At 33.1% G+C, this 25285-nt stretch overlaps 1 protein-coding gene and 1 long non-coding RNA gene across 3 annotated transcripts in view; one reads left to right on the top strand and one right to left on the bottom strand.

The window, feature by feature from the left end:
* The window catches only part of LOC115881777 (adenosine receptor A2b-like), a 169596-nt gene extending 146701 nt beyond the window's left edge, over positions 1 to 22895 (top strand). For both annotated transcript variants that reach the window (XM_030899425.1, XM_030899433.1), the window contains exon 4: positions 22203 to 22895. In XM_030899425.1, the coding sequence (XP_030755285.1) occupies positions 22203 to 22748 (546 nt within the window). In that variant the 3' untranslated portion in view covers positions 22749 to 22895. The remainder of the gene's footprint in view (positions 1 to 22202) is intronic.
* LOC115881787 lies at positions 704 to 1511 on the bottom strand. The gene is made up of 2 exons (XR_004050087.1): positions 1232 to 1511; positions 704 to 990 (listed from the first exon to the last, which is right to left on the bottom strand). It is a non-coding gene; the product is annotated as an uncharacterized LOC115881787 (long non-coding RNA).
* Positions 22896 to 25285: the final 2390 nt, after the last annotated feature.

Here is a 25285-nt window from a genome sequence, read left to right as displayed (position 1 = left end):
AAAAGATAGCTAATTGGCTCTTCTAAAAACTATCGTCGCCGGATTTTTTGTTTAATTAAAAAAAATTAATAAGTATTTTTTTCCTGATGTCGCTGTCGTGGCGGATGCGCCAGGCTTCAACTAGTACACCCATAAATGAGGAGATAAAACCGCAGTACTGGTCTTTGGGGTTATATACTTATTCTCAATCTTGCTTTTCTAAAGAAAAATAATATAAGTACATTTATGTATTTTATAAAATAAAAACTCACCTTAATTACTATTATCGATACTATCCTACCTATTTCTTTATTGTGAGAAGCCCTACAACAATACATATTTGTTATTACTAACAGCCTTATGATATTTTTTTACCAGATTGTGGTTTTAGGATTTATCTATAAATCTCGATCTGCTTGCACTTCACCAGTTTCTTTCATATTTTCTATTATCAATTTATTGTACTAAAATGTTAATATAATAAATATAACAGTGTAATATCATATAATTAAATTATAAATTAAGTACTTACACATACTTTTTTTCTTGTTTTAATTTCTTAAAAATCGCCTTCCATCAACAGATTTATTTCACAACTACTGTTGAAACTGATTCCCTTTTTCCATAAAGGTAAAATTAATTAACGTATACCATAATAGAACTGGTCAGAGTTGAACACAAAATATATTTTAGTTGAATTTTATTGTTTTTCTTCTTCTTCTTCTTTTTTTATGATGGCTCTGCTACAAGGCAACCGCCAGCTCAATTTGGGAGTGACCAAGATGTTGACTGGCTCTAAACCATATCAAGGCCACTGATTCTTATCTGAGTAAAATGTATAATGGGTAAATTTTAATATAACTAACTTCTATGAAGGTAACCTGTGACCTGTGACTGTAAAATGTTATTATTATTATTTATTAAATATATAAATGACGCGCTGAAAGGAAGATTATATCACACACAAAGGCACATAGGATAGAGGTCACACAAACAGACTGCATTCGGAAACTGAAACAAAAAGAAAATAAAAAATAGAAAGTTGAGCATTATAATTTAATTCTATTAATGTTAAAAAATATCATAATAGTTTCTATTAATTTTTCACTTGGCTTAGACAAAACTGTAAATATTGATAGTGGAGTAGGAAAATTCATTTCAATAAATTTTTGATATAAATCCAAATTAAACAAAAAATTTATAGGACATTCTAAAAAGATCTGATTTAGGTCTTCAACAGAGCCACACTCACAGAATGGATCTTCCTTCACTTTAATTTTATATAAATGGTTTTTTTTTTAAGCAATGGCCTGTACGCATTCTAATTAACGTTGTAATATGTCTTCTATCTATATACTGGAAATTTTTAAACCATTGTTTATCTGGGAAGATTGTTTGTGTATTAAAATACACATGCTTTTTTCCTTTCATACGAGATTTCCAATTTTCCTTGTAATTACACAAAATATCAGTTTTAATTGAATTAAAAATATCTATTGAATCCATCTCCATAGATTTCGGAATATTTAAATCTTTTCAATATTAGCCAACAAATCTGCCTCTGTATTTCCCAAGATATTGGAATGACCTGGAATCCAGGCAATCCTGATGTCAAAACCATTAGAATTTGCTAAACAAATTAAACGTTTGGTTCTTAAGGTCCAATAATCAGCAGATGCTTTAAAGAGATTTTTACTAATTTTTTGAATTGAACTGAATAATAATAACCTCACTTTTTAATCTAACGATTTGAAATTCCCAGTTTTTGTCTCTGTCTGTTGCATAGACTTTTCATATATAACCATCTCGATTTCAGATATCTTATATTGGCAACACTTTCTCTACGGAGTGTCTAACGGTCCGTAGGCGGCCCGTCCTCCAAATTGTTATCTTTTGGATTATTTTGTATGAAAATACCCAAATGTTATATCCTATAGATAGCAGGCTCTAGATTGTTTATCTTTTAGATTATTTTTATTAGAATTTGTTAGATAAAAGTTATTTATTTATAACTGAAGAGACCGCGTCTTAAGGTATTAATGGAAATGTAGTATTTGTTGAAATTGTATTTATTACTAATTTCGACAAATTATTCTATCAGTTAATATGTAATAATAAATAAAACAAGTTATTAATAACGTTATAATAAATACAGGTTGAGTCTTAAATAAGTGCAAATATTTTCAGGGCTGGTAGATCTCGATAAAAGAGACATATTTTCTCTTTACCGTTTTTGAAGTCCAAAATAACTAAGTTAATTTACTTACATTTTTGCTCATATTTTGAGAACCACTGTATTTATTCTGGGTGTTTTTTTTGTAAATTTAATCTACTACTTATGTTGTCACAATATCGAGGTATTATGTTTTTTAACTAAAAATGAAAAAAAAAAATCCAAAATATTGTCCAATTTTTTTTTCGCGAAAAACCTCATAGACGTATTTCTGGGGTCGATATATACCACCCCTAAAAATATTTGCACTTATTTAAGACACACCCTGTATATATTAAAGGTACCAATAATTAAAATATATATATATAAGTCGGTTCAGAACGTTCTACGACGTTTTCCGACACCTAACCTCCACTCTTGTCTATTTAGCCAGAGATCAACAGGTATTTCTCTATTTTCTAGTTCTTTATCCACACCCTCCTACCTCCCGGCCTACCCCTTTTATTTCTGCCTCGAGGTGTCCACAGTAAAATTTGTTTTGGTATTCTGTGATCGGGCATTCGTTGCACATGACCAAACCATATGAGTTGTTTTGTTCTTATGTCGTCAACAATTGTGTGTTCTGCTCTCATAATCTCCCTTACTCTGTTGTTGGTTATTTGTTCTCTTTTCGATTTTCCAGCAGATCTCCTCCAGTAATCCATTTCGGTCGCTAATAGCATGTTCTCTGTTCTGCTTTTCAACTGCCATACTTCGCTTCCGTAAGTTATTATGCTTTTCACTACCGTATTATATATATTCTTCTTATTAGTTTTAGAGATTCCTTGATCCCACAGCACACCATTCAACATAGATGTTGCCCTTCTGCCTTGCATTATTCGATCTTTTATACCCTCGTCGAGTTTTCCATCGTTAGTTATTTTTAATCCGAGATATTTATATTTGTCGCAGTTTTTTATCACGCTTCCATCCTCTAAGACTATGTTCTCTTGTGGCCCCCCTACAGTCATACATTCAGTTTTGGCTATATTTACCTCCAACCCCCATTTCTTATACTTCTCTATCAGCTTCCTTGCCATATATTCAAGGTCGTCGTGATCTTAGGCTAGGACTATCTGGTCGTCCGCAAAAAATAGGGTGTATAGGGTGTCCTCATTTATTAGGGGGATTCCCATTCCTCTACACTTAAGCATCCATTTTTTTAGTGCTTGTTGCAGGTATATTTTGAATAGTATAGGAGATAGGCAACATCCCTGCTTGAGGCCTTTTGTAATTTTTATGCTTTCTGACAATGAGTCTCGTATTATTATTCTATTCTTATTCCAATAATTAAAATAAATATTAGAAATACTCACAAAAATATGTTATCTCTATCCATGCACGTCGAAATATTTATAATAGAATAATTTTACTAAATTTTTGCTGATGCTGTACGGAAAAAAAACATATTATACTCTTTGAACGTTATTTATAATATAAATTTATTTCAACCATTATTATTTAGAACCATAAACCAAGCTTCCAATTGTACGCTCTTTGATATACAAAAAGTAAATCGTAACATGCCAAGTTATGAAAACACATAAATACATAAGTGTTTTAATTAAACTGAAAATTATAGTGTTAAGAAACATATCAATTTTATACAGGGTGGTCCGAACTGTATTCCGGAAACTTCGGTAGTATATTCTGCAGATAAAAATACGTAAAAAAGTTCGTATAGATATATGTTCTAAAATATTTAGTTTCGGTGATACAGGGTGTAGAAGTTTCATTTTTATTTCGATTTTTTCTAAATAATATCTGAAGTAAGGTCAATATTTGGATGAAAATTGGTGTCTGGGAGTTTTTTGACATGAGAAATTTGATTTTGATGTCAATATGACTCCTATATAGTATCTACTCCTCCTAGAACCTACTAGTAGAGGGCGCCACCTACATGTATTTTAACAGTTTTGAAGCGTAATAACTTTTTGTCCGTACCTGTATAAAACTTCCGAGTGAAAAAAATTACATCTCTGTGACTTTTTACGTAATAAATATCTCTTTGTAAAAATCGCTACGAGCAACCGTTCTTAAGATACCGTATGATCGAAAAAAAACGGCGTCCAGTTGGCTTGGAAATGAAGATCGATGACATTTCCCATATAATTTTACATATAAAATGACAGCGATTTTCATTTCATAGCCATCGTTGACGCCGTTTTTATTCGATCATACGGTATTTAGAATGGAAATAGTAAATACATGTCATTATTGACGAAAAATAAACACGTTGAGTAGATAGTTATTTCACTGAAATAATAAATTTGGGAAATTTTTTACTTTTTTTAAATGTTTTATCATAAATTTTTCTGCAAAAAATGATGATAAAACAGTTTCTGTTGAACATTTGGCACAAAAACATTTCAAATTTATGACTTCAGTCTAATAACTATTTAGTCAACATGTTTAATTTATGTGAATGATGATAGGTATTGATAATTTCAATTTCAAATATCTTGAAAACTATTACTCGTATCGATTTTTACCAAGAGACCTTTTTTACGTAAAAAGCGTCGTAAATGTATATTTTTTTACTCACTAGTTTTATACAGGTAGAGATGAAAAGTTATTATCCTTCAAACTAGTTAAAAAATATGTAGGTGGCGCCCTCTACAAGTTGGAGTCATATTGGCATAAAAATCAAATTTCTCATAACACCCAGACACTAATTTTTATCCAAATATTGACGTTACTTCATAAATTATTTGGAAAAAATCGAAATAAAAATGAAATTTCTACATCCTGTATTTCCGAAACTAAGCATTTTAGGACATACATTCATACAAACTTTTTTACTTATTTTTATCTGCAGAATATGCTGCCCAAGTTTCCGGAATACAATTCGGACCACCATGTATGTTGTTTTTACCGGGTAATTAATAATTTATTATTTTTATCCATAAGTTAAAGCTTTCATTTGTTTTTTCCCTTCCACTATCCTATTACTGATTGACTGGATGCTCTGGAATGATCGAGACCCATCGATTTGACTGTCATTTGTATATTTTTATTTACATTTTAATTCAAGTATTTGCTATATATTTTGATATCTATCTCGATTTAAATATTCCATATTCCCACTGTATTTCATTAATTTTCAGTGGAAATATTATTACAATTAAGCTAAAAGTGTAAGTTGCGTGAGCCGTCAGTTGTGGAAGATAACGGAGTTTCAAACCTAATTTATTTAAAAATTAATTTTCTGTAATTTTTTTTCCGTTAATTTTCTCGATATTTTAATAAACTTCCTGCTATTCGGGGCGGAGACGAATCCAACAAATCAGATATAAATAAAATAAGTTCAGTCGTTCTTCCGTTATAAAAACTGTACAGAGTGTCCCATTTTGGTTGAAATCATACGGTATCTCCGTTATTCGTGAAGATAGAAGGGTGCGGTATGCACAAACCTGTGCCAATTTTTTGTCAAACGGAAGATGCTGTCAACAAAATTTTCGTAGCCCTCTTCGTTTCTAAGCTACAGGGTCCTTTCGAAAATTTTGCAATTTGGGACAGCCCCCGTATCTTCGGTATTATGGAGGATATCGAGAAGGTGAAAACTGATTCTTGTAGAACTTTTTACGTAGAATACCGTGGCGTAGTCTGTTTTTCTACGAAATATATATTTTTGAAAATATGAATTAAAGTTATGTTTTTTCAAAGGGAACACCCTGTATATTTATAAATCGTATGATCCGCTTTGCTATGAGCTTCTCAAAAATATATACCACTCTATATTTATTTTCACTATTTATTGCAATATTTAAAACATATAATTTTCTTATTAGTAGGCCGTGATAAATAACAAAAAATCAAAATGGTATCTACTAAAATAGTCATACACATATTAAAATTTTATTTGGAATTCATATATTTTACTTTTGTAATGTTACCACTGAATCTCTGAATATATTTTTCCGGGACGGGTTTGCAAATTACAAATATCTAAACGCTTGCATTATTAAAGCGTTTTTCAGATGTTCGACATTGTATTAGTTACCACGATATAAATTCCCAAAATCAGAAATCGACAACGGACAAATCCTGGAATCAAGGAGGCCATCATATAATAATTTAACAACATTCTAATATTTTCGCTGGAAGTTAAGTTGTGAGGGGGAGCCCCATCTTGCTGAAAATATATTTTACGTAAATTAGCTAAAGGAATATTTAAAAGTTCCGATAAGATAACTTCCAAGATTTACAAATAGCGGTAGAGAGTTAAGTTTTCGTAATATATAAAGAATTTATTAGTGGCTCTCAAAATAAAAGTAGAGACAGATAGCAGTATATATGCTTTTTCTTTAGTTTCTTTTATTATCAATCATGGCCTACTAAGTATGATCTTTTAATATATTTTTTTAAATATTGCAGTAAATAATCAAAATAAATATAGAGTGATATATAGTTTTGAGAAGCTTACGGCAAGCCAGATCATATAACTTATAAATATACAGGGTGTTCCATTTAAGAAAACATAACTTTAGTTGTTATCTTAAAAAATATTCTTTTCGTAGACTAACAGACTACGCCACTGTAGTCTACGTAAAAAGTTCTACAATAAACAGTTTTCACCGTTTCGATACCTTTAACAATAACAGAGATACAAGGGATGTCCCAAATTGCAAAATTTTCAAAAAGACCCTGTAGCTCAGAAATAAAAAGGGCTATGAAAATTTTGTCCGTTTGACAAAAAAGTGGCACAGGTTTGTACAAACCACACCCTTCTATCTTCACGAATAACGGAGATACCGTATGATTTCAACTAAAATGGGACACCCTGTACACGTTCAAAACTAACCCAATTTGGTTTTATACAGGGTGTTTCAAAGAACACGTGTTATCTCTTGTTGGGAGATTCCCCACGTAAAAATAAGATTTATTTTACATATCAACATGTGTTGGATTCTGCATTTTTTTACGTAGCTCTACAACGTTGAAGTTTTAATTTTTTTTTCGATTTATAATATTTTTTCTCCAAGCGATTCGAATGAAATTTGGAGGGTAAAAGTTACTATGAGTGTTACATATTTTAATGCTAAAAAACTGTCGACAGATTCACCAGGGCCGTGCATATCAGTGGAATATTTTCCTAAAAAAATATGTGCGTCACTGACTTTTTTGCTTATATTAGCAAAAGTGTGTAGTCCATTAAATGCCGTTTAAAAGTTGTATCTTGAGATTTTGTCCATGAGATAAACGCAATTTTATTAATGACAGTAATTAATAAAATTAAAATAAAAATAAAATTAATAAGTTATTGAATTAATGTAATTTACTCCTAAATTTTAATTTTATTAAACTTTATAATACTGATGTATTACCTATAATAGCAAATTCCCCAAAAAAATAACAGTATTTAAGATTACCTCGGTTGGAACCTTTGGTGTTACACAGCAAAATAAAAACACTAAATCACCACAATACACCAAAACACTTTTACTTTTACACTGGACGCGCGTTTCGCTAACCATGTTAGCATCATCAGCAGATGATTATTAACTAAAGTACAATCTACAAGTTGAGCATTTATATACTCGCCCATCCGAGTCAGAGCCCACTAAGCGTAACAGTTAGATTTCCGCCACTAGAGTAGTAGGAACAAAGAACTTGAAGGAATTGGACCTTTGTCTCTGATCATACTATCTTTACATTTATTAATTTTGATGCTTTCATATGCATCTAATTGCCTGTAATTTGAGACTTGTTTAATTAATTTTAAATTATTAAGATCTATACAATGGTCTTTATCAACAATATGTTCGGCAACGCAAGATTTATTCGGTATACCATATCTTATCTGAGCTAAATGTTCTTTAAATCTAGTTAATATTGATCTTCTAGTTTGCCCAACATATTTCTGATTACAATCTTTACAAGAAATTTCATAAATACCCGACCTTTCCAGTGGAGGTGTTTTATCCTTTGGATTACCTAAAAAAAAAGGATAAAACACCTCCACTGGAAAGGTCGGGTATTTATGAAATTTCTTGTAAAGATTGTAATCAGAAATATGTTGGGCAAACTAGAAGATCAATATTTACTAGATTTAAAGAACATTTAGCTCAGATAAGTATGGTAGACCGGATAAATCTTGCATTGCCGAACATATTGTTGATAAAGACCATTGTATAGATCTTAATAATTTAAAATTAACTAAAGAAGTCTCAAATTACAGGCAATTAGATGCATATGAAAGCATCAGAATTAATAAATGTAAAGATAGTATAAACAGAGACAACGGTCCAATTCCTTCAAGTTCTTTGTTCCTACTACTCTAGTGGCGGAAATCTAACTGTTACGCTCAGTGGGCTCTGACTCAGATGGCTAGATTTTGCCACGCCTACTCGGTACCCACTGGGCGAGTATATAAACGCTCAACTTGTAGATTGTACTTTAGTTTATAATCATCTGCTGATGATGCTAACATGGTTAGCGAAACGCGCGTCCAGTGTAAAAGTAAAAGTGTTTTGGTGTATTGTGGTGATTTAGTGTTTTTATTTTGCAGTATTTAAGATAATTACAAATGGTCTATTTTTTAAACGTTTTGACATCCATGTGTGTTTATAGAACATCTTAGATCATAGGACGTTTATTGTAACATCTACATATGTTTAAAGGAACTTTTTTTATATTTTTTGATGAGGAATCAATGAGTACCTACTTATTTAATATTTTGGCAAATTCATGACATTACATTTTTTTAAAGGTTGCTATTAGAATTGAATTGAGCCAAATTAATTAAATTGCGTTTATCTCATCAAGGAGACCGAAATCGATAAAATATCAAGAGACAACTTTTAATCGGCATTTAACTGTTACAATTTTGCCCGCAAAAGAAAAAAGTCAGTTGCGCATATATTTCATTCGAATTGCTAAGAACACTTGCCAGAAAATTATAATAAATCAAAAAAAGATGAATAATTTAACCCCCCGTAACTACGAAATAAAACAGAATCGGACCTATGTTAATATGAAAAATAAATCATAATTCTACGAGGGGAACATGTTTTTGAAGCACCCTGTATATTTAAATAACAATTGTTATGGCTCGTATGCTTTAAATAGTTTTTCTTGCTAAATATCATACGTCAACAACATTTACATATTCTACTAGACAACTGACATACATCCCCTTCGGTATTAGCGCTCTCGAAATCAATAAACCGTTTAAATATGCACGTGTTTTAGCCACGTGTTCTTTTTACTACGGGGTCATCGTAATGTAAATAATAAATGCAAACGTTGCAAAGGGATGTTCGCTTATATAAAATTATATACATTTTGCGGGCATATCCATGTTTAAAAAAAAACAAAGGAAAAGAGAGAGCGTTATGTTTAATAATCAAATAATAAACGGCGTCCCAATATTCCGTGTACACAGAACTACTACATATTTTTGGAATCAAAACAACTTTATTGGATGAATATACAGGCTGTCCCCATATATTTAAATAGAGTACTCAAAACAATTATCGCATATCTGAATAAAAATAATTATTACATATTTCTATATGAAGCGTTTTGATTATAATAATGTTATTTAATAATGAATTTATACCCCCTATAAACCAAGAATCATACTTCTTCAGCTAATGGTAAACTTCTGATGGACACATGCCATCCAGTTCAAAAGGACCCAGTACAAGAAAGTTTTCTCGTTATAATTCGGTTTTAATATATTCTTTTGATGATAATAATGTTACTTAATAATGAATTTATACGCCCCAACTCAAGAATCATACTTCTTCAGCTAATGGTAAACTGCTGATGGACACATGCCATCCAGTTCAAAGGAACCCAGTCCAGGAAAGTTTTCTCGTTATAATTCGGTTTTAATACATTCTTTTGATGATAATAATGCTATTTAATAATGAATTTGAACCCCCCAACCGAAGAATCATACTTCTTCAGCTAATGGTAAACTGCTGATGGACACATTCCATCCAGTTCGAAAGGACCCAGTCCAGGAAAGTTTCCTCGTTATAATTCGGTTTTAATATATTTTTTTGATGATAATAATGTTATTTAATAATTAATTTATACCCCACAGCCGAAGAATCATACTTCTTCAGCTAATGGTAAACTGCTGATGGACACATTCCATCCAGTTCGAAAGGACCCTGTCCAGGAAAGTTTCCTCGTTAAAATTCGGTTTTAATATATTCTTTTGATGATAATAATGTTATTTAATAATGAATTTGTACCCCCCAACCGAAGAATCATACTTCTTCAGCTAATGGTAAACTGCTGATGGACACATTCCATCCAGTTCGAAAGGATCCAGTCCAGGAAAGTTTCCTTGTTATAATTCGGTTTTAATATATTCTTTTGATGATAATAATGTTATTTAATAATTAATTTATACCCCACAGCCGAAGAATCATACTTCTTCAGCTAATGGTAAACTGCTGATGGACACATTCCATCCAGTTCGAAAGGACCCAGTCCAGGAAAGTTTCCTCGTTATAATTCGGTTTTAATATATTCTTTTGATGATAATAATGTTATTTAATAATTAATTTATACCCCCCAGCCGAAGAATCATACTTCTTCAGCTAATGGTAAACTGCTGATGGACACATGCCATCCAGTTCAAAAGGACCCAGTCCAGGAAAGTATTTTCGTTATAATTCTGTTTTAATACATTCCTTTGATGATAATGATGTTATTTAAAATGAATTTATACACCCCAACACAAGAATCATACTTCTTCAGCTAATGGTAAACTGCTTATGGACACATGCCATCCAGTTCAAAAGAACCCAGTCCAGGAAAGTTTTCTCGTTATAATTCGGTTTTAGTATATTCTTTTGATGATAATAATGTTATTTAATATTTAATGTATACGCCCCAACTCAAGAATCATACTTCTTCCGCTAATGGTAATCTGCTGATGGACACATCATGTCATCCAGTTCAAAAGAACCCAATGTAGGAAAGTTTTCTCGTTACAATTCGGTTTTAATATATTTTTTTTTGGAAATAATATTGTTATTTATTAATGAATTTATACCCCCAACTCAAGAATCATACTTCTTCAGCTAATGGCAAACTGCTGATGGACACATGCCATCCAGTTCATGTATGTTGTACCAGTTGTATGGTACGTATCGTAGCCTTAGGCTATGCGCTGACAGTTAATTTTGCAATCAGCCGACTATTTAGTTGAATATTTGTAACCAATACATCCTTATGGAGCCGCGCCCACATGCAATCAAATAGTCGGCCGATCGACTTTATATGTATGCATTGTTTTCACTTTTCCAACTAAATAGTCGCAACTTAATCAAATATCCCTTCTAATACCGATCTCATGTCCTAAGTATTTATTTATATATATGGACTTGTTCCAAAAGTATGTTATTAATGTTTAAATTTCCACTCAGTACAGATAAAAATATACCTTTTTGAAATTCTTGTTCAATTAAAGGCGAGGCTTTTTTGAACTTTATTTATGATATCTAGCGCACTAATGACTTCTAGCATATAAACCTACAGACACCCTTTTAACTGAAATGTTGGGTTTAATGCGACGACAGAAATGTTTGTAGGTAGGCATGTATTTCCATTCCAATGGGAATAAATTCCTCCATTAAAAATAACCATTATAGGGCAAATGATATCGTGTACCCTAATTAGGTTATTAGATGCCTCACTTTAATGTGCTAGCTCGTGATTTCAGGATAACTCTGAAAGTAAACGCAAGAGAAAAATATATATTTGTCACCGTTTTTACTCAATTTTTATTTAGATTTTTACATCAAATTTATTTTTCATACTATATGGTATAGGTAAATTTAATGTCATATTTAAAAGTTATAGATTATAAAAAAAAATAACAATAATTAACAACTTTTTAAAAACAATCGTTTACACTCGAGTTTACAGTGTTCAAATGTTAAATTTAGTTTAAAAAAAAATTACATACGTGATGCAAACTATGATTCCTATATACAGGGTGTCCCAGAAATAAGTGCAAATATTTTAAGAGGTGGTAGATCTGGTCAAAAGAAACATGTTTTCTCTTTACCGTTTTTCAAATAACTCTCAAATAACCGAGTTATTTTGCTTCGAAAATTTCCAAAAAAATCATTTTTTGCTCAAATTTTGAGAACCACTGGATCTTTTTTGGATTTTCTTTCATGTAAATTTAAGCTACTACCTATGTTCCGATATTATCAAGAAATTATGTTTTTTAACTTAAAATAAAAAAAAATTCCAAATTTTTTTTCAAAAAATTCCAAATTTTCAATTTTTTTTTAAATACCTCTTAGGCGTGTTTCTGAGGCCGAAATATACTACCTGTTAAAATATTTGCACTTATTTTTGGTTTGACACCCTGTATAGCATTTTACTCAACTTAAGTTTAGATTTTCTTTAAAGATAAGGTCTGCTATTAGTAGTAAGTTAGTTTGGTTTTGTTTGGAAAAACTATATAAGAGCAATGTATAAACAAACAATTTTATATGTAAGGTATGAAAAATACATTTTGACATTAAGTAGGTATTTTTTCATTGAAAAATTTTATGTCATTTCGACAAATGCGGAAGTTAACCATAGTTTGCACGATTTAAGTAAATTTTCTTACAACTAAAATAATTTTTTCTTAAAAAGCTATTAATTTGTGCAATCAATTTAACTAAATATATGACCTCTATACAGGGTGGTCAAAAAAAGTAAACAAATTCGTATATATTTATGTCCTAAAATTCTTCATTCCGGATATTAGAATTAGAATTAGAATAAGTGGGAGGGGGGTTAATCTCTGCGACCTTAGAGATCTATTGTGTCCCCCTTTCTTGAGTTATAACTCATCATACAGTCCCAGGACTTCCTACGGAGACCCGTGTCCCTCACAGTCGAGGAGCTACGACCCAGGCCGGGTAGACTAAACGGTAGCTTGTGTCGCCTGTTGGGTTTAGAGGTAGGAGGTAGGCTCCCGACCCTTGGAGGAGGTGGTAGCTTGTATGCCACTTGCGTAGGATGGTCTCACGCAAGTGTGAACCACCTCTCCTGTAGTTCTCTTTGGGTTTGGCCCCTTGGAACTTTCATTGTTACTGTTCCCAGTGTCGCTAGGGGGTTTCCCCACAGCTTCACCGGTGATGTTTTTATTACTATTATTATCGTAGTATATATCATAGTGTTCCTATGAGTCGCTAGGGACAGTCGGTCCACTTCTACAGAGCCCCGCATGTAGAAGTAAGGGGTAAAATACAATGGGGTGCCCCAAGGTTGAGGCTGTCCGTAGCCCCGCCCGGTATCGTTATATGTCTTGGTGCAATTCCTTGGCCACGACACTACAGTCAGGGACAAGACGATGAGTGAGATGCTTCTTAGACCAAGCCAAGTGCTAGAGGGGATTCCCCCCAGCACCTGACCAGGAGCTTCCCCACCAATGACAAGGTCTTGCATCTCCTAGGGGAAGTCGTTCCGGATATACAGATGAAACAATTTTTTCAAAATTTGGCAATTAAGCCATATTTTAACCATTCACTATCTACTAATCAAATTTGAAGAAAAATTATTATTATGTATGGTCATATACAGAGTATTCAAACGGAAAGTCCACTCTAAATATATTGTAATATTTTTGTCCTCGCCTGATTTTGGAAAAAAATGTAGCAAAATAAAACACTAAATCACCACAATACACCAAAACACTTTTACTTTTACACTATACGCGCGTTTCGCTAACCATGTTAGCATCATCAGCAGATGATTATAAACGTGTTATTGTTTATAATCATCTGCTGATGATGCTAACATGGTTAGCAAAACGCGCGTCCAGTGTAAAAGTAAAAGTGTTTTGGTGTATTGTGGTGATTTAGTGTTTTATTTTGCTGTGTAACACCAAAGGTTCCAACCGTCAACTGTAAAAAAATGTAGTTAATAATCTATACTAATATATAAAATCCTTAAGTGACTAACATACTGATTAATCACGATCCTGCTCAAACCACTCAACGTAAGAAGCTCAATTTTGGCATACAGGTTGATTCTAGGGTGTAGAGGTTCGATAAGAAGGGATTTTTCGAAATTTCAATTCCAAGAGGGTGAAACAACCCCTCAAATATTACAATATTTTTTATTTAAAAAACTGTCAAGTTTCCGAAAAAACGCTTAAATACGTATATTTTATTTTGTTTTTTACATATTTTAAGATTTTTTAAAAATGTATACAGGGTGTTTCGAAAAATCTGGTCATTGATTAATCACGATCCTGCTTAAAGCGCTTGACGTAAAAAGCTGATTTTTGGAAAACAGATTGACTTTAGGGTGTAGAGGTTCGATAAGAAGGGATTTTTCGGAACTCGAATTCTAACGGGGTGAAACTATCCCTCAAATATTAAAATATTTTTATTTAAAATAAATAAATTTTCACTCATATCTTTTTCTTCATCTCTATAAAATTCTCCTACCAAATTTTGTTCCAAAAAATGTTCCTGGAGTATTAATAGTACATAACTCAGCTTCATAAACAATAGCGCTGTTCACAATTTGTTACCATACTGAAATCATAACATATCTATACTAATATAAAGTAACTGACTCACTGATTAATCACGATCCTGCTCAAACCACTCAACGTAAGAAGCTCAATTTTGGCATACAGGTTGATTCTAGGGTGTAGAGGTTCGATAAGAAGGGATTTTTCGAAACTCGAATTCTAAGGGGGTGAAACCATCCCTCAAATATTACAATATTTTTTATTTAAAAACCGGTGAGTTTTTCGGAAAAACTCTTAAACACTTATATTTTATTTTGTTGTTTTACATATTTTAAGATTTTTCATAAATTTATACAGGGTGTTTCATAAAATATGACTATTGAGTAATCACGATTCTGCTTAAACTGCTTGACGTTTAAAGCTGATTTTTGGCAAACGGATTGACTGTGCAAACAGATTGCAAGAGGGTGAAAACGCCCCTCAAATATTACAATATTTATTATTTAAAAAACGGTTAGTCTTTCGGGAAAACGCTTGGACAAGCATAATTTATTTGGTTTTTTACATATTTTGAAATTTTTTAAAAAATCATACAGGGTGTTCCAAAAAGTTGGGTAATTTCTTAACCACGATTCTGCTTAAACTGCTTGACGTAAAAAGCTTATTCCTGGCAAACGGATTTTTCGAAAGTCAAATTCCAACGAGATGAAACTACCCCTCAAATATTACCAAGTTATATAATAATATCGCCATATTGCAAAATAAAATTACACTAAATCATCACAATACACCAAAACACTTTTACTTTTACACTGGACGCCTGTTTCGCTAACCATGTTAGCATCATCAGCAGATGATTATAAACTTCATACATACAAAAAGTTTATAATCATCTGCTGATGATGTTAACATGGTTAGCGAAACGCGCGTCCAGTGTAAAAGTAAAAGTGTTTTGGTGTATTGTGGTGATTTAGTGTAATTTTATTTTGCTGTGTAACACCAAAGGTTCCAACCCTCAACTGTAATCGCCATATTGTTTTTTCTCATGCTGACATAAATGTGAGAAAATTTTATCCAGTTTGTATGTTAATGGAAATTCTTGCTTTGCTTTATCATCACCATTACAATTGATTAAATCGACGTGAGCGAAGTCGCTGGTACACGCTAGTAATTAAAATAAAGAAATACCTTTTTAAGAAAACATCCAATTGAAAAAAAAATTTTTTTTTAAATGCAATGGCCTACTTTAACCGAATGCCTAATTTGAGGATAATATTCAATCCATAACATAAAAGGAAATATATGTTTGCTCTAAATTAATATCAGAATCTATTTCTAAATGAAAACTATAAAAAGCAATTCGGTGCTATTGAAATGCACCTTTATTTATTTCCGAGTAATTTATATACATTCCGTAAACATATTTTTGTTTACTCGGTTTAAGGTATTGAATTTGATTTTGATGCTTATTTGTGAATAGATATTAAATAATATGAGAAAGACACAAAGGATAAAATATTGTAGGCTGCCCTAGATTAAATCCATAATCCTGGGCGACTATGTTGCAAATTGGGGATTAGGCTCCCATTTACTCTTTACATTCTTTTTTTTTATAGCCAAGTTAGTAATTCACTTGGATACAATAAAAATTATAGAAAATAACGACATACTATAACCTCCTATATATTAAAAGGGAAAACATAGTAAACATTGTAAAGTGTCCAAAACAATTAAAAAAAAATCATTCATAAACACAAGATTACTTAGTGGTGCAAGCTTTTTTTAGTAAAGTTCTTCATCGTGGACAAAATAAAGTATGCCCGAATCTTCTTCAACGGGAGTTATTCGTTTTTTTCAGACCCGCTACTTCAAGCATATCAAAACGTTTAATAAGTTCATAGTCACTAGGTTCCTTAATATCTTTTCTCTTGCATGCTTAACTTTTGGTATGACTTCATTATATTGCAAAAATGAAAAAAAGCACTATTACATTAATTGCGAGTGCCTAGTTTACCTTAATTTTTCAAAAAATTTCTTCCATTGGGAAAAGACCGCACAGCACTTTTTACAACGATAAAAAACAATTATACATAACCACAAAAAACAAAGCGAATTTACGCCAGATGTCTGTCAACGTTGTCAACGTTTATCCCAGGGGCGGGAAAGTGAAATAGCAAAAGCGGTTCCACCGTTTCCACGGAAATTTCAAATAAAATAGTTCCAGCCTCAGGCGCTAGGTGGTAGTGCAATTAATTTTTAGGTTAAGAAGTTGCTACTAGTTATTGCCAGATGGCGTTAAATCAGAATTTTTTTGTAGTTTCCATAGTTTCCAAAGGCCATTGTCATACTATTGTCAAATTCTCAAAAAATATTGTCCTATGAATGTTGTCGTTGTCATAGCGCCAATCATAATATTATCAAAACCAGGGGCGGGAAAGTGAAATAGCAAAAGCGGTTCCACCGTTTCCACGGAAATCTCAAATAAAATAGTTCCAGCCCTAGCCACTAGGTGGTAGTGCAATTAATTTTTAGGTTAAGAAGTTGCTACTAGTTATTGCCAGATGGCGTTAAATCAGAATTTTTTTGTAGTTTCCATAGTTTCCAACGGCCATTGTCATATTATTGTCAAATTCTCAAAAAATATTGTCGTTGTCATAGCGCCAATCATATTATCAAATAAATGATTTTTGATGATTATCAAAATGTTTTTTAAACTATAATTTGTTATATGTGTTTTAATTAGACAAATCCTTTTTTTTGTGGCCCTAAAAATATAATGTAAGTCTTTTATTTTTGCCATCATTTAAGTACCTATTTATATTTACTCCATTTACAAAACTTTGGACGTATTACGTTGGTCTTGTTTTATTATAATAAACGATGTTTAAATATTTGACTTATAAATAAAAACTTTAAATAATAAATACTATTTCACATGTTTGGCTTTAATTTTATTTAATAATTATATAAATTATACTGTTAAATCTTATTTTAATAATAGATGGCACCACTTCTGTAGGACCATTTTTCAGTATGGCAGAGTCCATTCTTTTTCTAGCTAGGTATATTCTTTGATCAAAACGTTTTTCAAACTATAATTTGTTATAGGTATGTGTTTTAATTTCAAATCAACGTGGCGAAAACCAAAGAAATGAGGTCAAATACTCCCAACAAGCAAGATCTATACCTCTCCAATCGAGCCATCGAAAGAGTTGATGAATTTCAGTACCTGGGAAATATGGTTCACAGCGATGGGGGCACAGAGAAAGATATAGAGGAAAGGATTTTGAAGGCACAAAGAGCTTTTGGCATGCTTACACCTGTGTGGAACTCCTCTATATATAGTAAAAAAACTAAAGTCCAGCTCTTCAATAGCAATGTCAAATCTATTTTGCTTTATGGATGCGAAACATGAAAGGTTACGCGTGGTCTCATGGATCGCCTACAGGTGTTTGTTAACAAGTGTCTTCGAAGAATATTGAGAATTTTCTGGCCCAATCAAATTAACAACGAAGAACTGTGGAGAGGAACATCACAAAATCGAATAGATATCGAAATTAAGAAAAGAAAGTGGGGCTGGATTGGGCACATTTTGCGCAGACCCCACAGAGATATCGCTAGACAGGCACTTGAATGGAATCCACAGGGAAGACGTGCCAGGGGAAGAGCAAGGAATACCTGGAGAAGAACAGTAACGTCTGAAGCCCAAGAGGTCGGGAAAACATGGGGAGAGATCAAACAGACAGCTCAGAATAGGATCAGATGGAAACATCTCTTAGAAGCCCTATGTCCCACGAAGGGATGACGGGAACATATATATGTGTTTTAATTAGACAATTCCTTTTGTTTGTGGCTCTAAAAATATAATGTAAATCTTTTATTATGTTATCATTTAAGTACCTATTTATATTTACTCAATTTACAAAACTTTGGGCGTATTACGTTGGTCTTGTTTTATTATAATAAACGATGTTTAAATATTTGAATTATAAATAAAAACTTTAAATAATAAATAATGTTTACACATGTTCCGCTTTATTTTTATTTAATTGTATAAATTATACTGTTAAATCTTATTTTTTCACATCAAAACGATACTTGTTATTAGTATTGTTGAATTTGTGTAAAAAATAAGATTTAATAATCAAATTTAATTATTTTAGAGTAAAATTCAATAAATACGCTCATTTAAAAAGCCCGCGTTTCGATCCATTTAAAACAAGCCCTACTCAATAGATGGCGCCACTTCTGTGGGACCATTGTTCAGTAAGTCCATTCTTTTTCTAGCTAAGTATATTCTTTGGTTTATCCCAATTTAATGTTATCTTTATATTGCTTATTATTCAACTTATTCTTATATTTTACAACATATGGCAACCGCGCTAAGTGAATCTTTCAAACTCACTGCTATCGTCCATGGAATGCTAGCATTCACTAGTAAAAGTTGGTTTCAAAAATAGCTGTTATTTGCAAATCAGTGAATGTGAGCTTTTACTCGTACTTGTAATCACTGATTTGCAACTTTTACTGTAACATATACAGGGTGTTCCAGACTGAGCGTGCATTAGAAGTTTCTAGAGAACTACAACATCAATCTCGGAGATTTTTTGCACATCATAGTTTCACAACGAGATCTATCGATTAAAAATATTTTCAATATGGCTGCACTTCCGGAAGTACCGGAAGTTGACAGCAAATTTCTTATTTTAAATAACTTAAAAACGATTTATTTTAGGTTTATGAACATGTATAGTTAAAAAGTAACGAATTGAAAAACTTTTTCATTAGTGAAATAAAAAAAGTGGGTTTCCAATTGAAAAAAATGATTTATGATAATTTTTAATCGCACAATTCCATGACAGCTACCGCCATTATTTTATGACATTTGAACAATTTAATTTTTGAAATAGATAGCCACATGTCTTCTCTTTATGTCACAGTGGCTGTGGTAAACACTAATTTAACTTTTAGGCTATACAAATTTTTTGACAGGTAGTTTTTTCGTCCAAAAATTTTAAATATTTTTTTTTCAAACTAAAATTAGTATAGTATTAAATATTTTGAGAAACTGGATCAACCAATGAAACAATTCAAATACCCAAAAAAATAAGATTTATTACTTGTTAGAAATATTCGGTACCTATTCGGCACAGCAGTTATGTACATTAATATACAAGAATTATATTTAAGAAACTCTATCTTAAAACTTGTTTAAAATCAAATTATATCTTTTCAAATATTATTCAAACAATTATAATATAAAAGGACTACTTTTTATAGACGGTCTTGGTTATATTCGAATAATAAATATTTAAATTTGACTTGACTTATTACGAAGATTCATGAACCTTTTTGTTTATATATAGTTGAAGGGAAAAAGATTAAAATCTGTACCCAAGATTGCCCTTACAGGTCAAAGATCGTAATGATATAAAAGGTTAACATAAATAGATGTTGAATCTGGATAATCATTCAATATAACATGATTATTTTAATAATCAAATACAAATAAAATTTAAGCAATGCTGAAGGCAAATACTTAAAGTGTTAAAAAAATATAAAATATAACAGAACGTTAAATTTTATAAATTAAACGATAAAGTAATGCTGAAGGCAAGTACTTAACCGGTTAAATATAAAATGTTAAGAATAGTTAATTTCTTAACACACTAATGATTATTTAAAATCCAATTAATAAAAGTTTAGTTTACTATAAAAAAAATATACTGGCCTTGTATACCAAATTATACTAAAAAAAGGATCTTCTTAATAATACAAAACAATCACAGCATCCAACTTCTTCTCAGAGGGGTGCGGGGTGAAATCTAACCGAACAGGCTGCTACTGATTACTTCGGTGACTGAACACGTAAGAAAAACTTGTGGAAAAACTTGGCACAAATTTCTAGAAAAATATGCAGAACAACTTGCAGAAAAACGTCTAGAAAAATGTCTAGAAATACTTGAAGAAAAATCCAAAGAAAAACGTTGAGAAAAATACGTAGAAAAATCTGTAGAAAAATACGTAGAAAAATCTGTAGAAAAATACGTAGAAAAACCTAAAAAGAAATGCACGGTATTAGTTAACCTTACATTTTAAAAAACTCGAAAAATTTACGAAGGTATTAATTTACCTCATTGTGAAGGCACACAATCAATAATTATTTAACATTTCTTCTCAAATGAGGGCTGGACACTTCTCATCAAAAAACTGGAATCTAAAAGAAAGGCATGTGAAGGTTTTTTCTACCGAATGGAATGTCAAAGAAAATCTTACCAAAACTATAGATCCATTAATATCTCAACAATCAAAAACTATATGGGATCTCCATCCATCTATGGGACAACAAAATCACAATATTTTTCCCATATTGTGAAAAATACCAGCCAAATAAATTTATTCTCAAAAATGGCACGGTGACCTCGACAACGGCCAAATCCGAGGTGACGATTTTGACGTTTCCCGTTTTGTCGATACACCAGGGTACGATCCAATATTTTCGATAGAGAGCGTTCCGAAATTTAAGCGTTGTAGAAATGTAAAAAGAATATCGATACAATAATAAAATACCGTCTATAATAAAACAAAGTAGCATTTGGAAAATGAAAATGCTACAACACACTAATTTAAAAACCGCCATTTTTGTGCCTCTCTCATAAAGGAGAATCCCCATGAAACACAGTAAACACACGAAAATACGACACACTGTACAAGTTTAAGTTAGCATCCTTTACGATTGTTCTTCATTTACAGATCAGATAATACTGCCCTTTCTAGAAATGTTTAAGTTTTCTAAATTTTAGTGGTAGAAATTCGAAAAGAAATAGTTTTTTAATTGAATCATTTTCAGTTGCTTAATTGTTTTGCAGTCTATTCAGCACAGTCATTTTCAAGTTATCTCTCTAGATAAAAGACGGAAAGCAATATAGAATTTATGAACGTAACATAAAGCATTTACTGAACACGTGAGAATAATACCTTTATTATAGCCTTTTAACACGGCTTTTAATAGATAGTTCATAATATAACCGAGCTTAATGTTTACACGTTTTACTACTTTATTAAGAGCGCAATTTAACCATTGTTATAAATCTTACTGTTCCATTTAAAAAAATATGTTTAATATTCACATATGATTTATTGTTTATCAGACTATATAAAGCTCATTATATTACACTACTTTTATTATTGGAATAATACAAAAGGGTCCAAGTAGCATTTTGGACACATTTTAGGTAATCGTGTCATTCTAATAATCGTGTCTCTGTTTTTTGACACAAAATGGAAACGGTATGCCACAAATAGGAAACATTTTCGAAACCTATATATTTTATATGGCTTTATTACATGTGTTTCCAATGTGGTTGCACTAGCCGTTTCCCGAAATGTTTCGATGCGGAATCAAAATTTTTGAGGAAATGTTTCGAAAAATTTTCTGCAAGTGTGTCCAAGATGTTACCGTTTTCAGCAGCCCCTGTTTCTAAATGCAAAGAAACAAAATACCAGTCTGTCTCAGATTTGCGTGCTATTATTAATATATGCTTCTCTTTGTTACAGATCTGCATGCTGACCGACGTCTTTTTCGAAACCAACATACTCACGTCCTGGATATCAATCTATCTAGCGCTTCCCATCCTATCCAGTAGCGCGTTCAACCCCTGGATCTACGGTTATCGCAACGCGGAACTGCGAGCCGCAGTCCGCCGCGTCGTGGACGACATCCTCAACACGCTCGGCTTCACATATCGCAGCCACCAAATATCCGACCGAGACCAAATCCCACCCAGCGTCGCCGCCACTGCCGGAGAGCCCGCCACCTTCATCAACCACGTCCAACGGGACGGCATGTGCTGGAAATCGGAAGGAGACTTTCTCTTAGTTCCTATGGCCAGGCCGGAGAGTTCGGGTGTCCTGTCCAGCGCAGAAAGCCAAAAGATGTTTTGTAACAGTAACCCGAAGATTATATTACCGTGCGAGACACCTAGGTTGTTGCTGAAAAGCAGCAGGAGTATGGTTGAGAGTTTAGCGATGATCAGAGGATCGGACGTTCTGATAGTTAAAGGTTCTAGTCCCGTAATGAAGCACGGGTCTAGCGTTTTATAGGAATATTGGTACGGTTATACTGAAAATGAATGGGATCAAATCAAAGTTAGAGAGTTTAAAAAGAGAGTTTATGAATTGTACGATTTGAATAATCGCATATATGATGTATAACATATTTTTGTTAATTGCCAGATGTGTTATTTTGAAAGTTACAGAGTAAAGTTTTTATCAGTATTAGGGTTCTTCCCGTAACAAATATATGTTTTTATAAATAAAACTGAAAGAGAAGCTTGTGTTTTTTTATTTGCATATCATGTCCTGATGACCTAATGAACAAGGAAAAATGGTATTAAATTTATTAAATCCTGTATTACACATTTTGTTACAACATTCTAGGAAACAAGCACTCATTCAGAATCCATTCATAACATATTAGTATATCTCAGTACTCTGTTAATGCAATTTGGAATATTTTGAAACTAATTTACGTTGAAATGGCTTAAAAACATTTATTTATTTTCATCATCCTCACGTCCTGGATATCCATCTACCTAGCGCTTCCCATCCTATCCAGTAGCGCGTTCAACCCCTGGATCTACGGTTATCGCAACGCCGAGTTGCGAGCCGCAGTCCGCTGCGTCGTGGACGACATTCTCAACACGCTCGGCTTCACATATCGCAGCAACCAAATATCCGACCGAGACCAAATTCCACCCAGCGTCGCCACCATTGCCGGAGAGCCCGCCACCTTCATCAACCACGTCCAACTGGAAGGCATATGCTGGAAATCGGAAGGAGACTTTCTCTTAGTTCCTATGGCCAGACCGGAGAGTTCGAGCGTACTGTCCAGCGCAGAAAGCCAAAAGATGTTTTGTAACAGTAACCCGAAGATTATATTACCGTGCGAGGCACCTAGGTTGTTGCTGAAAAGCAGCAGGAGTATGGTTGAGAGTTTGGCAATGATCAGAGGATCGGACGTTCTGATAGTTAAAGGTTCGAGTCCCGTCATGAAACACGGGTCTAGCGTTTTATAGGAATATTGGTACGGTTGTACTGTAAATGAATGGGATCAACTCAAAGTTACAGAGTTTAAAAAGAGAGTTTATGAATTGTACCATTTGAATAATCGCATATATGATGTATAACATATTTTTGTTAATTGCCAGATGTGTTATTTTGAAAGTTACAGAGTAAAGTTTTTATCAGTATTAGGGTTCTTCCAGTAACAAATATATGTTTTTATAAATAAAACTGAAAGGGAAGTTTGTGTTTTTATTTGTATATCATGTCCTGTTGTCGCAATGAACAAGGAAAAATGGTATTAAATTAATTAAATCCTGTATTACATTTTTTGGTACAACATTCTAAGAAACAAGCACTCATTCAGAATCCATTCATAACATATTAGTATACCTCAGTACTCTGTTAATGCAATTTGGAATATTTTGAAACTAAATTACTTTGAAATAGCTTAAATACACTTATTTATTTTCATCATCCTTAGAACCTGGATATCAATTTACTTAGCGTTTCCCATCCTGTCCAGTAGCGCGTTCAATCCCTGGATCTACGGTTATCGCAACGCGGAGTTGCTCGCCGCAGTCCGCCGCGTCGTGGACAACATTCTCAACACGCTCGGCTTTACATATCGCAGCCACCAAATATCCGACCGAGACCAAATCCCACCCAGCGTCGCCGCCACTGCCGGAGAGCCCGCCACCTTCACCAACCACGTCCAACGGGACGGCATGTGCTGGAAATCGGAAGGAGACTTTCTTTTAGTTCCTATATGGCCAGGCCGGAGAGTTCTGGCGTACTGTGCAGCGCAGAAAGCCAAAAGATGTTTTGTAACAGTAACCCGAAGATTATTTTACCGTGCGAGACACCTAGGTTGTTACTGAAAAGCAGCAGGAGTATGGTTGAGATGGACACATGCCATCCAGTTCAAAAGGACCCAGTCCAAGACATTTTTCTCGTTATAATTCGGTTTTAATATATTCTTTTGATGATAATATTGTTATTTAATAATGAATTTACACCCCCTAACACAAGAATCATACTTCTTCAGCTAATGGTAAACTATTGATGGAACATGCCATCCTGGATATCCATCAACCTAGCGCTTCCCATCCTATCCAGTAGTGCATTCAACTGTCGCGTCGTGGACGACATCCTCAACACGGTCGGCTCCACATATCGCAGCCACCAAATATCCGACCGAGACCAAATCCCATTCAGTGTCGCCGCCACTGCAGGAGAGCCTGCCACCTTCATCAACCACGTCCAACGGGACGGCTTGTGCTGGAAATCGGAAGGAGACTTTCTCTTAGTTCCTATATGGCCAGGCCGGAGAGTTCGGGCGTACTGTGCAGCGCAGAAAGCCAAAAGATGTTTTGTTACAGTAACCCGAAGATTATTTTACCGTGCGAGACACCTAGGTTGTTGCTCAAAAGCAGCAGGAGTATGGTTGAGAGTTTGGCAATGATCAGAGGATCGGACGTTCTGATAGTTAAAGGTTCGAGTCCCGTCATGAAACACGGGTCTAGCGTTTTATAGAAATATTGGTACGGTTGTACTGTAAATGAATGGGATCAAAT

Source organism: Sitophilus oryzae, unplaced genomic scaffold (genome assembly GCF_002938485.1).
Source record: "Sitophilus oryzae breed Bouriz unplaced genomic scaffold, Soryzae_2.0 scaffold_1111_pilon_pilon, whole genome shotgun sequence".
Taxonomy (NCBI): domain Eukaryota; kingdom Metazoa; phylum Arthropoda; class Insecta; order Coleoptera; family Curculionidae; genus Sitophilus; species Sitophilus oryzae.
This window is presented reverse-complemented; position numbering and strand designations above follow the sequence as displayed.